General features: G+C 40.8%; 1 protein-coding gene across 1 annotated transcript in view; it reads left to right on the top strand.

The window, feature by feature from the left end:
* LOC118405656 (myosin-IIIb-like) overlaps nucleotides 1-15,886 on the top strand; it is a gene marked incomplete in the record, with an annotated part of 46,191 nt that extends 30,305 nt beyond the window's left edge. The window contains 25 exon segments of the mRNA XM_035805232.1: nucleotides 11-115; nucleotides 580-654; nucleotides 1,175-1,258; nucleotides 1,538-1,740; nucleotides 2,757-2,846; nucleotides 3,205-3,316; nucleotides 3,622-3,748; nucleotides 4,373-4,583; nucleotides 4,860-5,001; nucleotides 5,897-6,050; nucleotides 6,211-6,299; nucleotides 6,781-6,910; nucleotides 7,201-7,295; nucleotides 7,403-7,477; nucleotides 7,678-7,733; nucleotides 8,177-8,326; nucleotides 8,550-8,661; nucleotides 9,059-9,221; nucleotides 9,764-9,844; nucleotides 10,426-10,582; nucleotides 11,190-11,422; nucleotides 11,749-11,896; nucleotides 12,427-12,582; nucleotides 13,100-13,222; nucleotides 13,549-15,886. Coding sequence (XP_035661125.1) covers nucleotides 11-115; nucleotides 580-654; nucleotides 1,175-1,258; nucleotides 1,538-1,740; nucleotides 2,757-2,846; nucleotides 3,205-3,316; nucleotides 3,622-3,748; nucleotides 4,373-4,583; nucleotides 4,860-5,001; nucleotides 5,897-6,050; nucleotides 6,211-6,299; nucleotides 6,781-6,910; nucleotides 7,201-7,295; nucleotides 7,403-7,477; nucleotides 7,678-7,733; nucleotides 8,177-8,326; nucleotides 8,550-8,661; nucleotides 9,059-9,221; nucleotides 9,764-9,844; nucleotides 10,426-10,582; nucleotides 11,190-11,422; nucleotides 11,749-11,896; nucleotides 12,427-12,582; nucleotides 13,100-13,222; nucleotides 13,549-13,774 — 3,297 coding nt within the window.
* Nucleotides 15,887-18,727: the final 2,841 nt, after the last annotated feature.

The following is an 18,727-nucleotide window of genomic DNA, read 5'->3' as shown; positions in this document are numbered from 1 at the left end:
TTTCTTTCAGTACTCTGAGGTTTATCGTGGTGCAGCCAAGCAGGACAATCCTCCTCACATCTTTGCAATAGCAGACGCAGCGTATCAGGCCATGGTACATCACAAGCACAACCAGGTAAACTTTAATACTGCATACTGCTAAGGCCATTTTGGTACCAAATATGGTTTAGGATACAGGGTCAGGTTAAAACAAATAATACTTGAAAAGTTTAGGCATACATTATCTTTACATTTGTTCAAAATAAGGCCACAATAACTTTCTCACATGGATGACATCCAAAAGTGTGGCAGTTTTCATACTTTTGTGTTTTCCATGTGTGCTTATTCTTTTGTCACACTTACTCCTTCACTCCTTTTCACTAGACGCTGTGACTGTTGAGCGGTATCAAATATCTAGTGAAAAGGGATCCAAGAGAGCAGTAATGTTGCTGATCACTAGGCCAACAGGCTACTCTGTAGTTTGTCCTGTAATTTAACTGTCAATGTGTCACATGTTGTTGAACTATCTACTGCTGCTTTGTACTATTCCATCTGTCTGTGAACCATCTGTTCTTCCCTTCCTTGCTGCTTGTACCTAAGCTCACGGCAAATAGCGTACAGGAGCCACCGTGGCACGGGATGGAGCGTAGACGGGGAACGCAACCAAATCATCACGTACGGATCCTCTAAAGTAGCTTTGCAACATTCTTTTACACTCTGCACATACAATGTATTTCTACCTTCAAACTTTTTCTATGGAAGATTCTCTGTAAGTTAGCACTTAAAACTTCTACAGCCTTTTGTCTGAAAATTGTGATGTGTGGTTTCAATGCCAAAAAAGACATGGATTGTAATACCGATAGTGGCACTTTCACATATGTTGTATGTCATCATACAATTTTGATGTGACAGAATTCTTAAGCAAGCTGTGAAGGAACCAAGAGCCAACAGGGATCTAAGACAGCATTTTCTGAAACAAGACAACTGAATTTCTTAGCACATATGCACAACTATCCAAACAATGCTGTCAGTTTCACTTTGACAATCGCACAAGGAATATGACAGGGCTCTTAGTCTGCTATGAAAGCTTGTCACCTGTCAGTTATAGTCTCTCAGCTGATTAGATTTCTGGGTACAAATATTAGGATGGAAAATTTGTTCTTAGGCTTAATTATTTTTGTGTGTCTTGTTGCAGTGTCTTGTCATCAGTGGCGAAAGTGGTGCAGGGAAGACAGTCAGTGCCAACTTACTGGTGCAACAACTCACTCAGCTGGGAAAGGTAAGGAGAATCAATACACAGCGTGTGAAGTCTTTGAATAAGGCCTTTCACAAAATGTTATATTTCTGGTTGCCCAACCAACCATAGCAAAAACCTGTCGATACAAGCCTTTTGGGGGGACATCCATTGGCACAGGATGTGAAAGTGTCCATCTGACATCTGAAAGTATTGACTTTACTTGCATACTTGTGACTTTCTTCAATTTGCATATTTGTGACTTTCTTATGTAGTTATTTGTGACAAATATAGCCTTACCTGTTCATACCTTTTATACCCAAGGCCAGTAACAGAACCCTTGAGAGGAAGATACTACAGGTGAACCCGCTCCTCGAGGCTTTCGGCAACGCGCAGACAGCCATCAACGACAACTCCTCGCGTTTTGGCAAGTACCTGGAGATGAACTTCACAGGCACAGGTGCCGTCACGGGGGCGCAACTGTCCGAGTATCTTCTGGAGAAGTCCAGGGTCGTGAGCCAAGCGCCGTAAGTGATCCTTTTGTTGCCTTTGGCCTTGCTCTAATTTCCTCCCTTGCTCCCTTGCTGTACTTTCCTCCCTTGCTGTATTTTCCTCCCTTGCTGTAATTTCCTCCCTTGCTGTACTTTCCTCCCTTGCTGTATTTTCCTCCCTTGCTGTAATTTCCTCCCTTGCTGTACTTTCCTCCCTTGCTGTATTTTCCTCCCTTGTTGTATTTTCCTCCCTTGCTGTAATTTCCTCCCTTGCTGTACTTTCCTCCCTTGCTGTATTTTCCTCCCTTGCTGTATTTTCCTCCCTTGCTGTAATTTCCTCCCTTGCTGTATTTTCCTCCCTTGCTGTAATTTCCTCCCTTGCTGTACTTTCCTCCCTTGCTGTATTTTCCTCCCTTGCTGTATTTTCCTCCCTTGCTCTATTTTCCCCCTTGCTGTAATTTCCTCCCTTGCTGTATTTTCCTCCCTTGCTGTATTTTCCTCCCTTGCTTTGTTTTCCTACCTTCCTCTAATTTCCTACCTTCCTCTAATTTCCTACCTTCCTCTAATTTCCTCCCTTGTTGTATTTTCCTCTTATGCTCTATTTTCCCCCTTGCTGTAATTTCCTCCCTTGCTGTATTTTCCTCCCTTGCTGTACTTTCTTTCCTTGGCTTGGATGTCCTTGAAAAACACAAGAATGGAATTCAACAGTAAAGACAGAACTGAAATGAGGTAGAAGTAATGTCAGTTCATTCAAAGTTTGTGTTGAAATACTAGTAATTTGAGAGGTTTAATTTTGTCTTTGAAAATTAACATTACAAATACGTTACCTGATCTTAGGTGTTTTAAATAGTCACATTGGTTTTGCAGAAAACTAATTTTCAAGTGATGAATTTTCAGGCTGCACCATTTATTTACAGGGGTGTACAGTTCAATTTGAATCAAGGGGATAGCCATGTACTTTAATATGGCTAAATATGGATTGTTGTCACAAAAGTCATTGTGAGTATACTAGAAAAATGTTTACTAATTGTGCTGTTTATTGTTTTATACAGGGGAGAGAGCAACTTCCATATTTTCTACTACATCTTTGCTGGACTGGCCAGAAAGGACGGTTACCTGTTAGAGCCAACAAATACATACAGGTATGGCAGGGAGAGAGTAGAGTTGATGTGTCTGTATGTAGATGGTGTTCAGCACCAAGGACAGGAATGTTTGTTTAGATGGTGTTCAGCATCAAGGACTAGTATGTTTGAAGTATGTAGATGGTGTTCAGCATCAAGGACTGGTGTGTTTGAATGTATGTAGATGGTGTTCAGCACCAAGGACAGGTATGTTTGAATTTATGTAGATGGTGTTCAGTAGGAAGGACAGGAATATTTTCCTAAATGTAAATGGTGTTCAGTACCAAGGACAGATGTGTTTGCATATCTGTAGATGTTGTTCAGCACCAAGGACAGGTGTGTAGTAGAAAGCTTAAATGCATTTCAATTATTTTCACAGGTACCTGTCCAATGATGTAGGCAGTATGGCAGCCATTGCACAGGACCCAAACAACAGGGAACGTTTTGATGCCATCCATGAATGTCTAGAAACCATTGGATTCAATGGAGAGGTATGCTCTTGGTTGTAATTATCAAATGGTATATACTAGTAGATAATACCTCTTCTATTGAAGGGAAAATTGTATATTTGTGACAGATCTAGAACTGTATAAAATCTAGGGTAAATGTGAATCATTTTGACTTTGTATACAACGTTTTCAATTTCTGTGTTCATGTACATATATATTTTTTTTTTCAACTTTATTTCAGGCCCTTGGCCCATATCACATACATAATAGCAGTAAAGCTGATTTTTCTTTGATCATGATTTTTAAAGGTTGAGTGACTTGAGCCTTTGATATTCTCCATTTAACAGGAGATCCACTCAGTGTACAGCATCTTGGCAGGAATTCTACATGTTGGGAATATAGAGTTTGCTAACGCTGACTACGAGCACACAACAGCTAACAGCTACGTGGTCAACCTACAAACACTCAACAAGGGTGAGTAGTGTTGTCAACATTACTTTGTATCTTGAATGTATAACATACTATCAAAAGACAAGATGGCCTAAAAGTTTTGTTTTAATTCTTTATTTTTTATCAACCGTTAGTCCCACTGCTTACTTGCTTAAGGCAGTCTGTCGGTGCCGACGATGATGTGTGTGACATGTGGTCGGTAGAAGTGAAGCATGTGTTTGGGAGGTTTTAAGTGTAGAGAGTCCCACTGACTGCAAGCACACAACAGCCAACAGAGCTGTTGTCAACCACAAACACTGGACAAGGGTGTGCAGTACTACTTTAGATCAGTAGAGGGTGCTTCTGCATTGCTATTTGGAACTGTTACTGTAATACTAGTAGTGACCTGTAATTGAAATGTACTACAAACACTGTGCATGCTACAAGGAAGTAGTCCGCATTTACACTGATTTTGTACAGTCCAAGAGTTAGATATGTAAAGGAGTCTTGTGAGATATAACCGGCTGCTTCCGTTTGCCTGCAAAGCTGGTGTGTTACATTGAAGCCGATATAAGGACTATACACAATGGATATGAAAACAAGACGAGCTTGAATTTTCCCCGTTTATTGGAAAAACTGAACAGTTCTCTGTTATCCCCACACTTTTAGCTTCCACTCTTCTCGCGGTGAACCCTGATGAACTCTGCGAGGCGCTGACGACGCACAGCGTGGTGGCTCGCGGGGAGACCATCGTCCGGTACAACACCGTGGATGAGGCGAAGGACGTGAGAGACGCCATGTCCAAGGCTCTGTACGGACGACTCTTTGACTGGATCGTTAACAAGATCAACACACTGTTGAAACCTAACAAGGATAATGGGTAAGAGTATGAATGTATACAGTGTAGTTATTTGTCTAAATTTGTGGTTTTGTTATCTCTCTGTGTATGGAGGTTTTGTTTTCGCTGTGTCTATTTTTTTATTTTTCTTGTTATTTCAATATTTTAGCAAAATATCTATGGTGACAACTTCTGACTATTGGTCTCCTAGTTTAAGAGAATGCTTATGAATTTATTGAAATATAATGCAGACAATTTGTAAACGTGTTTGCTACCTTGGTTAGAAAACAACTTTTCTGTTGTTTTGCACTATTCCAGGGAGGAGACTTGCGTAATTGGCATTTTGGACATCTTTGGTTTTGAGAACTTCAAAAAGAATTCATTTGAGCAACTGTGCATCAACATTGCCAACGAGCAGCTACAGTACTACTTCAACCAGCACATTTTTGCCTGGGAGCAGGTGGGTGATAGTGTCTCTTTATATTATGTGCAGTACCAATTAGGATCAATAGAGAGCATTGCTGCACTGCCATTTGGAACTGTTAACTGCAAGTGAAAAGTACAACAGAAATAGGATTCAGAAAAGACTTCAGAAGACTTCAGAACTCTTTCCTGCACACAGCTATCAAGCTGTACAACAAGACTGTAGACATGTAGGCAGTAACAATGGCTACTTAACGTCGGAGATGTTGTTTACTACTTTAGTATATTGTTTCTTATTGTATATATACGGTTTTTATGTTTTTATGTTGTAAATTTCAACGCTATTCAGGCTGGTATTATGTCTGCTATGTTGAAATCAATAAAGGATGATGATGAGGATGAAATCTCTAAATGTGATCTCAACAATGCATAAAATCAGTAATCAGTAATGTAAATTCATTTATTTTCACTGGAAGAGATGTCACGATGAAGGCCACAAATGTAAAACCACAGCAACTACTTCAAGATTTACAGTAAGTCACAACATTCACAAATTCTGAAGTGGATGTTTGACAGTTTGCACAGCTGTTTGGTGAATACAAGTCGACAGTTAAGTATGGACACTGTTTAAATCAAGGTGTGTTTTTACACTGTTAAAAACAGAGGCATTGAGTTCAGTCCATGTGTTTGTCTTGGCATGTGTCTGCAGCTATTTGAAGATTGTAGAGTGATGTGAGGGGAATATAGTGTAACTGGAGACTGGGAAGATTGGAAGTTGGCTCAGCCCAGGGCCAAAGTTGCACAGGCAGGAAATGCATAGACAGAATAAGTGAGAAGTTCACAATAATGTATAGATTATGGATTAAAATCAACTATTTACAAAAGCTCTGAATATTTTACCAAAGTTTGAGATAATTCACATTTCTCCCCAGGCTGAGTACAAACAGGAGGGGATTGAGGCGAGTGCTGTGACGTACGAGGACAACCGTCCGCTCCTGAACATGTTCCTGGGGAAGCCGCTTGGCATGCTCGCGCTATTGGACGAGGAGTCACGCTTTCCACAAGCATCCGACCAATCACTGGTTGGTAAGTATTTTTGAATTTTCCTTCTGAGTTGACAATTATTTTCTATCTGATTTTATGTTATACTTCTTTTATTTAGTTTATACCTCATGCTGTATAGTAGGAAATCAGAATCCCTAAGGGTAAAAGGTTGTTTGAATGTTTTTCTTTTCTTTGTCACCAGAAAAGTTCAACAAGCACATCAGTAGCCAGTACCACTGGACACCTAAAGGGTCTGGGCTGGTGTTTGGGGTGCAGCACTATGCAGGGAAGGTCAGTTTTCACCAACTCTGAACTGTTTCACTTCAAGATCATCTTTAGCTTTTTGAAATCAATGGTCAAGTGGTTAAACCAGCATAATCAAGATTGAAAGGTAATAGGTTTTATTACTGCTATTTCTATTCCTGGCTAGAAGCTGTGTCCTTCGGATAGCCACTCAACACGACTTTCTATGTGTAAAAACAGGTACCTGACTTTGATTGGGAGGTAAAAGGCAGTGGAAGGAGAGGGGTGGACTCTACTTTCTACACATACACACATACAGATACAGTGGGTAACAACCCGCGGACCTAAAAAATTACTATGAGACTACATTTACTTTTTTTTACCATATTTGGTTATAACTATCAATGATAAAGTCTAATTTTTGTACAAGAAGCATCCTTACAATGAAAATCATTTTTTCTAAGGATCCATATCCTAACTTAATAAGGTTCCAGTAAACACAATAGTCTGATGTGTGTGATTTCTTCAGGTTGTGTACGATGCGAAGGACTTCCTAGAGAAGAATCGTGACTACCTGGCGCCCGATGTCGTCCTTCTGCTCCGACAGTCGGAGAGGAAACTCATCCGCTCGCTCTTCCTCAACCCACTCACTAAGACAGGTGTGTGTTCTGATATTGTGATAATCTTCACATAAAGTGACCATATTCATACATGGTACTGTAAAATTGATAAACATGATTTGGGGATAATTTTGATCCTCACAATGTAAAAGCCATTCAATTACAACTTGTAGGGAGATTTTACTAGTCTTTGAATTCCCTTTGAATTGTTACTATATTTTCTTTGTCTTATGTGATGAGTTATTCATTCTGTAATGTCACATATTAAAGATGTAGTTTGCAGTATGTATGTAAAATGTTTGATGGTCTGAAAATGTCCTTTGCTGCAGGTAACCTGGCTAACACTAGGGGGAGCAATGGTACCACCAGTCAGCCCCGAGTCAGTCATGTCAGGATCAGGCCTATCAACTCTTCTGGTAGCAAGGTAAGGAGCAGATTGACTTCATCATGTGCATAAATAAATAAAAAAAGACTTCAAGAGTTCTTGTAGTGGAGTTGTCATTTCAAGTTAATATCCTTGTCCTTTCCCAGAACAACACCACAGAACTGTTGAGCCCAGAGGACAGTGTAGGACGGACACAGCAGACTGTAGCTCTCTACTTCAGGGTAAGGGATAGCTTAAACTAAACACTTAACGTATGACTATAATTTCTACGAATAATCTTACTAGGGAAGAATAGTTCCCCTGTTTGTATCAGATTTACAAAAAGAATTGATTTGCTGACAGCTGGATTCAGAGATGTTTCAGAGTCTTTTTTTATTTTTGTTTTTATTTACTGATGATCTCTCCTCCCTTTAATTTACAGTACTCCCTGATGGACTTGCTACAGAAGATGGAGACAGGAATGCCCATGTTTGTCAGGTAGGTAGATTTAGTCTAAGTGCACCAGGCATAGGATAAATGCTTTATCTGTCAAGGAAATTTTGATAATTTGTATTGGAAATCAGAGTACATCTATTAGTGCGGATTGCATGCAGGAATTTTGATGACAACTTTCATGAATTATTACGTAATTTCACCAGTACAATTATCAGACTACTGTAAGCTCATCTATTTTTGTAGGGACTTCTTTTTTTTCTCTCAATAGAAAGAGAAAGGAGGTTTCCACAGTACTCTAAATTCTTGGTTGAAACAATTATGTAGGAAAGTAGTCATACATTACAAACACAAACAGTGTCCATGTCACTGCCACAATATTAAAACCGTCACAAACATCTCAAAACTTACAGTACATACAATATAGCATTACAGGACACATATGCTGAAGAAATGTTTGATTCTGATTTTGTGTTCTTTTTCCACAGGTGTATCAAGCCCAACAATGACAAGATTCCGGGACAGTTTGATATTGAGAAGGTCTTGATACAGCTGAGGTACACGGGAGTACTGGAGACCACACGGATACGCAGGGAGGGGTACTCACATCGGATCGCCTTCCAGGACTTTGTCAGAAGGTTCGGACCAGCTAACAATCATTTCAAACCTCTATTAATCATGGAAAGTACTGTATGTAGTAAGATACATCACAAATGGCCATTCAGCGGAGGCTGAAAGTTGGATATTATACTCACAACTTGCTGAGCTCCCTTCCACAGCCAGCAGTACAGCAGTGCCCCCTATTAACCATACACAGTATTGCAATTGCATGTTAAGTGTTGTTGTTGTTTTCTTTCACAGGTATGCAATGGTGGCATACAGCCCTGGGAAGGAGGTTCCCCCCAGCAAGCAGACCTGTCAACAGATCCTACAGAACTGTAGAATGGAGAATTGGAGACTTGGCAAGACTAAGGTACTGACATCTCACTGGTTATGTGTGTGAAACTTCCCATTTATGCAAATTAGTGGTGTGCAAATTTTGGATAGTTGTGTGAAGTTGTCAAAACTAAGAAAATCATTTTGTTACATGTGTATGCTTTTAATCTTAAATGTGAACTACTAGAATATTCCTCAATGGTCTAGCCCCCTGCTTGTAGCTTTACATCTGTATGGTCCAAGCGCTATAGAAGTAGAAACATTGTAACAGTTACAAGCACCATCCTATACAACAAAAGGATTTCTGAACTATAATATATGTATTAGGAATGGATAAGTAGATCTGAAAATTACATAAAAGTATAAGAATAGCCATGCAAGTATAGTACAGAGAAAGCACTTATAACACTTACAACATTTTTCTTTCCTTGCAGGTGTTTCTGAAGTACTACCATGTGGAACAGCTGACCCGACAGGTGGAGCAGGTGCACCACCGCATCGTGCTGGTGCAGGCGCAGGTGCGCAGGTGGCTCCACATGCGCAGGTACAGGAGGTTCCGCCAACAGAGACACAGCAGTGTGCTTCTGTTACAGAGAGGTGAGCTTCTACACTCTCTCGAAATAGGAGGTTGTTCGTTTGTTTGTGAATTAAACATTCAATCCAACATTTAAGAAGTACACTTAGAATAAGATTTTTTGACTGTGCAACTTCATTCTTCATCAAGAATGAATGAACTGCTTTTGTCACTTTCAATATTTTTTGTAGTCAAATCTCTACTATTGACCACCTCTGCATAAAGAACAACTGCCCAATGTTAGCCTCCGCAGCAGACTCTCTGGGGCCTTTTTTTTGCTCATAGTACAGTTTTGCTGGCCATTTCTTTTTGTACTGGGTCGCTGATTTCCAGCCGTTGCTGATTCATTGCTACGGAGGCTAGTCCAATGTAACTATATTTTGGTGATCCTAAGATGACTTTTCCTGTTGACACAAACATTAAGAATCCTGTCTATAGAATAGTATAGTGACCACCTGTCTATATACATCAGATTTTATCAATATCAGCACCCCTAAGTGGTCTTCTTGGGCAGTTTTGACATTTCTTTTTTTTTTTTGACAAGACATTTTTGTTGTTGTTCCAGTTGTCCGTGGTTGGCTGGTGAGAAAGAAATATCAGACTGCAGTGAGACGGAGGCAGACAGCAGCAGTCACTATACAGAAAGGTATGCTTGGTCATTATTACAGTTTCACTATAATATTATCTTCGAGACTGTATCTGTATCTGTATCTATATAGCCGGTATAACCGCCCTTAGGCGTAACACACCAGCTTTGCAGGCACGCGGTGCGGCAGCAGCTGGTTATATTACACTGAACGATCCGTCACACCTAACTTTTGCACATCTATCTGCAAGCGTTCTTTAAAACTATCCAGAGAAGATGCACCTACTGTGCTTGGTGATAACAAGTTCCACTCTACTGTAAGTAGGCATTTAGTGGCATGAAATGTCTGAGGCTAGTGGACACGACTTTAACGGTAATAGTTTTAATTCCTGGCATTTCCATAAGGCTTATGTCCTTTGGAAAGGTGCTCGACACGACTTTCCTTACTCCACCCAGGTGTAATGGGTACCTGAGTTTGGTTTAATAGGGAGGAAAAAGGTGGTGGAAGGAGAGGGATGGGCTCTGCCTTCCAATACTGTGCCCTAAACTAGACATTTTGGTGAACAACCAACTGCAAAGGCCATGGGACTACAATTATCTTTACCTTTTAACCTGACTGTGAGAATTGTGTATCAATTCAGCGTACAGAGGCTACACAGCCAGGAGAAGGTACAAGTCAGAAGTAACCCAGAGGAAAAGCTCGGCCGTGGTCCTGCAGTCTAACATACGGGGATTCCTGGCCAGGAAACAGCTACAGAGGCAGAGGGCTGAGTCAGTGTGGAAGAAGATTATGGTCAGGTAACTATTGTGAAGGGTTGTACAGCAGATTGTTATTTTCAACACAAAAATTGGACTTAAATGTGCAAGTCTTACATATGTAAGTCCAATTTTTTTCAATGCAAAAATTGGACTTGCATAAATGTTAGACTCCAGTCTTTGTTAAGGGTTGAGCCAGCCACTGCTGCGGTGATGTTATGTTTGCAGATAGAACATGTGACTTTTTGAGCAGTGCATCATATGTTGCAGAAAGTATATGGTGCCCCCGTCTTTGCAACTTACTAGTACTACCCAATGCTCATCAACTCATGTGTTCTATCTGAAATTTCAGTTAAAAACTCTGACGACAAGTTATAATTAGGGCTGTCTGCAGCTTGAAGTTTTTTCTGTCCCTCTCATTATTTTGGAGCCCATTTTCTTGATTTAGTGTTTAATCTGTAGTTTCCAGCTTCAAATTCATTTTCAAAATCTATTTTCATCAATTTATGTCATTGAGAATTTTTTCAAGGGATGGAGTGAAGTTTTGTCCCAACAAACCAAATTCCATCCCTGGTCAGAGGAACAGGTACAGTAGACAGCCCTGATTATAACTTACATGTACCTGACATGTTGTATTTGTGTGGTACAGGAGAGAGAGCGCTGTACTGATAATGCAGAAGACTGTGCGCATGTGGCTGTCCAAACGACAGTACCAACAACTCTTACAGCAGAACGGCCGCAAGGACATACAGAGGATCTACTTCATGCAACAGGTTGAAGAGTACGGACAGCAAGTCATGGCTCACCAGCAGCGGTTAAACTTCTCAGTGTTCCAGGACGACATCACGGAGCAACGACTCAGGACAGAGTCTGATCTTTCTGGTAAGCAGATTTTCATGGTAACAGTTATACCTTACAGTTTGGTTATTTGAATTCTCAATGCAAGATAGAGGTTGTTTCCTTGGAAAGGCACTTGATACAAATTGCCTCACTCTGCCCAGGTGTAAAATGAATACCTGGCTTCAGTTGGGGAGGTAAAAGGTGGTGGAAGGAGAGGGATGGGCTCTGCCTTCTAATACTGTACCCTAGACATAGTGGATAACAACCTCCTGCCACTACGGCCTTAAAAAGGCTATCAAACTACCCTTAGTATACTGTATATCTGGTTCTTGGTGACAAATGTTTACTTTTTTTTTTTTTCTTGATAGAACGTCTTCCCTCGGAGCGTAGCCGACATGTAAAGCGCGGCGGGGCGGCGGTGAAGTCTCCCTGGTCGCTGCAGGACGTGGCGTACTACGAAAACGTCACCTCCGAGAAGGATGGACACAACTACAGGAGGAAGATGTCCAAAACAGGGTAGGCTTCTCATGTTAAAGAATAAGACTTAACATGGAATGAAAGTTCGCCTGTGAAGGCAATTTACAGTATACAGATTTTATTTTTTGTGTGCTTTCGGACAGTCCTTTGATAAAATGACTCAAAGCCTATGTTGTGTCATGTAATTTGATGCATTGCTTCCGTTCAGATATCATGACTTTGGATCATTTCAACTTGAGGAAGGTTAGAGGACTTGGCTTTTAAACTCTATATAAAGGCTTACAGGTGGTCGCTATAGACAGGATACTCAGTACTTGATGCTTGTGTGAGAAAATCATCTATGGGACCACAAAGTGTAGCCTGAGTGTCATCCTAGTTACCCACTGCTCCCGCTGCTCCCATAATGTCCACTAATGTTCGTAAGAGGAGAGCATGGAAGCCCAAGTTAGCTAGCTAGGATGACTGACACCCTGGCCACAAAAAAAAGTACTAGTGGTCACCCTGACTAGCTCCTTGTGTAGAGTTGGTCACTTGTACAGGTTTGACCATTTTTGTGTCACTGCTTTCAGACAAATGAAACAAGTGGTGAGCCCAGCGGATGACGAGTACTATCACAACCTGAAGAACAACGTCTGCTCGGAGGAGCGCAAACCTATCGTGGTGAAACAGCTCATCATCATGAAACAACCCGACCAACCGCTACCCATCCCCAACCACCAGCAGAAGTAGGTTTCTTTCTTTCTTTCTGTTTGTTATCAAATTCCACAGATCTGTGGGTGTGGGTTAGTCCTAGGTTCAGCCCCAGACATGTTGTAAGGGATTGCATTTGTCATTTCAGAATCAAGATTTAAACCTATGCACGTAAAAGAACCCAATACACTTGTCAAGAAGAGTAACGGTGACCGAGTGTATTTGGCTGAAAACATGAGTCATAGCAAAGCCAAGTGCATTGCACTCTCTCTGTGATAACAGACAGAAACAATATCTTGACTCCCAGGATTCAAACATGCGACGATCCCGGACCACTAGACCACAAACCCAGCACGCAACCGATTATGCCATAAGGCTCAAAGCCATTTGGCATGGTCGGTTGGCGGTGCTTGAACACACTGTTACATCACCACCAATAGCTACTTGAAAAATCATAATGCTTCACCTCAGTCAGGTATGAGCATTTAAGGCCAAAGCATCATTCTACAGTGAATGGTAAAAGTCAATGTAATGTTGTGATATTTTTTACAGGACCAGTATCACAAACAGATCTCCCCCCAACACACTCCCACCCTCATCACCTCCCTCAGCACCTGTACCTGTACCTGTACCTGTACCCAACCCCTTGCAGCAGCAGATTGCACAGGCAGCAGCGTAAGTACTATTTCTCATGTTCATTATGGCTTCCAAAAAACATCTGGTCTGCCTAGTGGGATCTTGTCAATGCTAAACGGTAAATTCAGGAGGACTGATGTTGGGCGGGCTGCTGTAAGCGAGATTCAAACAGGCTAGCAATGGTTAATGGTAAATTGACTTATTTGTGTTTTTCCGTGGTACTCAGTAGGACTTATGTCAGAGAGCGTATGACTTTCTGAGCATTTATATGATTGTATACTGTACGACATCTTTGGTTTGGAACGACTTTCTACAATTAATGCAATTGTAATTATTGTAAAAAGCATTTTCATTCATTTCTTCAGGAATAAGCCAGTTCTGAGAAAAGTACAGCAAGCAGTGGCCAAACAGAACGGGACTTCCGAGCCAGTCATCTTCGACTTTCGCGGGAAGCTACGGAAAACCGGCATCCCGCTCACACCGCACCCGGCGGAGGAGAGCAACGCTGTGGTACAGCACGATTTCCGCGGGAACCTACGCAAGACGGGCAGTCCTGACGAAAACATGCGGCCAATGCAGGAAGTCGCTTAATGAAACAACAGACATTAAAACCTAGTGCTCTTATAATTAGTTAGGGACCAATTAATTGTGTCACATTGGGGTTGCAAATCTCATGACTTTTTAGTGTTTTTTAATCTTCCAATGATCTTCAAAAGGTACAAATGTAGTCTGAAAATTTAGTCATAGAAGACGGAAAGTACCATTTGGTTTCTTAGAATTTTCTAACCCCATAATTGAGCTAGTCTTCCAACAATTCATTAGTATCAGAAACACAGAGATACAAACAACCTTGGGAAAATATACATTTTTGTTTGTATATTTTCAAAATTGCCCAAGAAGACCACCATTCGGGACCAACAGAATCTGGTCTATGTAGACAGGTGATTACTAAAGACAGGCTGAGTGTGTCATTGGGGCCACAGTTATCTAACGGACAACCAAAAATGTGGTCACATTGGCCAGGTGGTCTTTATGTAGAGGTGGTCACTTGTACAGATTTCACTGTACTTAGTTGGGAACGGCAAATGTATTATCATGGTCATTATTCCAATATTGATGAGTCACAGGAGAGAAGCCACACCCAAAGTAATTTTGAAGTTTGTACACCTTGATAACAAGTACACTTTTCAGATCTTCCCCCATAACTGAATTATAGGACTATACAGGTATACACAACACACACATTGCTCTTATTCGTCACCCTTTGCTGTGAATAGTTTACATGTCCGTGCCTTTCACAGTCTGTATGACAGGTTTAGAGCGACTTTTGTACCAGGCAAATCTTTCGGATACACCAGATTTCCTGACGCATATCCCTCTCTTTTGATCAGGTGGTCTGCTTAAGCCCATCTTTTATTCTGCTGTAGCAAACGTCTGTAAGTATAGCAGAATCAAAGGACTAGGTTTTGTACAGTTGTTAGTGTGTCTTGACTGGCGGTGTGGAGTCGGTGCATTAAAGGGTTGGAGAATAGGCCTTTAATTTGCTGCAGAAAAAGAACAGTCATTCTCACACATCTATTGTTCATATTCCTCCAAGAAAAGACTAGCGAGTATAAAAACTGTCTAAACATTAACTGAAAGTTAATATTGTAGTTAAAAACAAAGGCAAATTTTAATGGTGTTGTGAAGGAAGTATAGTTCTACTTACATATTGAGACCAAAATCATTATTGTAATTGAGAGTTTCTTTGCTGTATGCTGTTGTCTATTGACATATTCAGAGTAGATCAAGTCTACCATATTCAAATCCTTCTGAGAGGGAATCATTTGAATTCTCTTTATGTATATGTAAGAGTTGAATGTCAAAATAATGAATAATGTACACAAATAGATATTATTTTAGTCTAACTTTTGTTTAAGATTTGTACAGAATGTTTTTGTATTTCATTTTGCCAAAAAATTTGAGGACTATCTCATTATATGTTTAACATTTGATAAAATTGACTAAGTATGTTTTATTCTTTTGATGAAAATATTTGTTACAGTTTGACACAGGGATATTGATGCCATATAATGAGCTGTATAAAGTTTTTTCCGTCCTTTGAATTTGATACCGTATGGCAAGTGTCAATTGATACTAGTAGTTATGTATTTTGTGTGTGGAAATTTGGCTTCCTATTTTGTCAGAAGTTTTAAGTGTATCCTATGGGATCAAGCTATGCAAATTGTTATATTGACTACTATAGTTACTGTAACGCTGTACCAAACTGACCTCTGTATTAAATGCATTTGGTAAATTGTATTTGGCTGTACTACCAAAACCAGAGGCTATAGTGTAGAAGAGACGTATTTGAATCGTTTTTAACAGAAAAATTTGAATGTACATTGTATTGAAATTTTCAATAGAATTCTGTTACCGGTATCCCAGTTAAAAAAAGTAACAGCTTAATAATATTGTTTGATAATAGTAACTTCTTGGGGGAAATACCATAAATTCATTTAGCTATAAAAATCTGTGTATGTTTTCGTATAAAACTTTGGAATTTTGGATTGTAGAGTTAGCTATGACAACTTTGATATCATTGGGTGAAGTAATTCTTTGCACCAATTTGTGTACATACTACTAGTAGTAGTACAGCCAATCGTATCCACTGTAATAAAGTTGCTTTAATTTTTGAATAAACACTGTCAACCTGAAAAATAATTTCCTTTGACTATCGTTCGTTCAAAAAATCCTCAAAGTAGATTTTGTGACTTGTAACTGATATTCTGTGTTCATACACTTCCCGAGCGGGGTTTACGGCCTGGGAATGTTTGGTTGCTTTTGGACTAATGTTCACTGAGTATCTGAGCAGAGGTTTGGCTTTGTGGCTTCTTTTGATGCGTTTCTGTCGGGCCTTAAGACAGAAGGTTTAGCAAAAATGCATAAGAAGACGTTAAAAAAAAACACCCGAAGCCTAACCTCTGCCTGGGGAGTGATATCGCCATTGTTGTGGCCGCCAATTGTTTCATTTTCCTTGCTCTAATGAAAAACGCACTCGCTCCTATGAAACATAGGATTACAGAAAGGGCCACAAAACAAACAAATAAATAAATAAAATAAACCCAACCGTCGAAAAGTCTGCTTGTCAAATGCTCGCTCACACATTCTAGTCCCAAAAAGCTAACTACACTGGCTGGAAAATAGTGGAATTTAGCCAGATATGGACAATGTTTAGCCGGGCAGTTGGGCCATCATAACTAAAACTAAAAGTAAAACCCCGTACTACAGGAAGTTCTTACTCTCCAAGCAGACGTCCGTGTCCGGTTGTTTTTGACGTTTTACTTTTATCGGGCTTGCTATTCCGTGGTGCTGTTGCTGGAAGACATAAAGAAAATATCACAAGCCCGATAAAAACGCCTAAAAACACATACTGAAAAACAGCCGAACATCTGCTTGGAGAGCCGGAAGGCCTAGTGGATGCTCCAAAACTCACAGTTCCTTCACCTTGAAAAAAGAACGACAGAAGAAAGAAAGAAAGGCTAGCGGTGTGAATCGGTGAAGCCTTTCATGTCTGACACCCTGTGCTGAGGTGTGAATCGGGCGGAAGGCGTGGGGCTTTAGACAAATTCTCAGCGCACAGACAAACAATTGTGGGCTCAAACAAAACCGGGTGATTAGAGATCATCATTACCATCGTAGAGAAGTGCCGCCCTCTGCCCCTCCCTGTGTTGTTCGCGAGCGGTGAGATCACAGGAAGGACAATTACTGTGCCACACATTTGGCTTTGTCCGAGGTAATCTGAGCGTATTTGTCTTCGCCGCTTGGCGGCGCTTCAAGGCTCTTGTCGGACACTCATTGTTCGGAAATCCCGACTTTGAAAACGCGACAAGTTCGGGCGTTTGTCTATATTAAATTACCCTTTTCTTGGACAGAAAATGAAACGAATCCAACACAAATGGAAAATCTGTTTTTCTGTTATGACAAGTTTCAATCTTCGTCGATTCGTACCCAGTTGTAGACAATCTAGTTTCAGTTTCTCACCCGCAAATGTCGTCAGACTCGTCATATACAATTTTTTTTTTCTTGCAGACGTTTGTTATGGTTTCTTCTCCTTTTGATACAATATTAAATATTTCCTTTATTAAATGATTTCTTACTCCCGTCTATGTACAATAAATGGCTTATATAGATCTAGTAGTCCAAACCTCCGTTTCTGCAAGTATTAACGAAACTTCCCTGTTTGCAATACACATCCGCAAACTTTTCCATCCCGTCGGAAAACAAAATTCAGAACCGGCAAAATTTCGCAAAAGTAAGTAAAATGTCTCAAATTTGCGAAGAGGAACTGTGTGGTTTGCGTAATATAAACAGAGGGCCCTTTTGGTCCGCTTGTTTCTTGTAAACGCAGGCGCCTGATCCGCTAGTGTTGACACTGCGCCCCACACAGGCGTGCTACCGAGTGTTGACTCTGGGCGGCGAACCTTTCAACTTCTGTTGACCAAAGGACTGACGGCCTGCCTCCAAAACCGTCCGGGTTAGCAGGGATTTTAAAAACGTGTCGTCCAGAGATTGACAACTAGAACACAGAACATAAAGAATGAGACATCATATTTACCTGTCATAATTTATGTTTTACAAAATGTGTGTTTAAAGTGTACGAAGAAAGCGTTTTTTTTTTGGCTCATGCATGGGTAAATAACTTCATGTACATAGCTTTCCTATCTCAACGCAGACATTGGTGGTATATACTTTTGCTTTGTTGAAACGTTAGGGTCATTTTGAAGTACATTGAGCAATTCCAGATCTAGACAGTGGGCAGATTTAATTCAGCTGGCATATGTATAAACTTTACGCACAATCGACGCCAAAGTTAGAGGCTTGTCTGTATATTTTTGTGCGACCACCACCAAAGGAATGTACCAGGACACACTCTCATGAGAAATGGGGCAGAAAACCGTCCCGTTTTCCCACTCCAGCGGGCATTTATTTAGACGTTTTATTGTGCCATTCCGCCACCCAGTGGCATGCCCGCCCCTCCAATCGGGCCGCCCGAAAAGGGCTTCCCCCCGCTCTTGCCCCCGGCTGCTCTCCGGGCACGATCAAAGGGGCCGCCCGTCAGATGGGAGGATAGAGTTCGCCGCTGCTGTGATTACTTTTGATTTGGCAAATAGCGAACTAGGATTACCCGCTGAGCTGCCCGCCCGACTAGAGGCACAGATGCCAGGCCTGGGGAACTCAGACAGCGGCCATCTGGCAGACCCATTTTTGTACACATCTCTACATCTAGTATGGTGTCTCTACCTGGCTTACTACACTGTCTGAAAAATACTAGTTGCCACTAGATTCAGTATGTTGATTAAAAAAAGAGTAGAACTTTAAGAGACTGACTATATTCAAGAGGATTTAGCTGGCCGCGGGAGTGTAGTTTGCAACTTTCAGTATATTTTTCTGTATTTTCACACATTTGGAGTCTGACAGAAACTAGAAGAAAATTGGCGTACTTTGGATGTTATCTTATTACCTGGATGTCTAACCTTCATCGACGTAGACGTGAATTGAAAT

This window comes from Branchiostoma floridae, chromosome 18, assembly GCF_000003815.2.
Source record: "Branchiostoma floridae strain S238N-H82 chromosome 18, Bfl_VNyyK, whole genome shotgun sequence".
NCBI lineage: Eukaryota > Metazoa > Chordata > Leptocardii > Amphioxiformes > Branchiostomatidae > Branchiostoma > Branchiostoma floridae.
The sequence above is the reverse complement of the archived record's forward strand: the minus strand, read 5'-3'. Positions and strand labels throughout refer to the sequence as shown.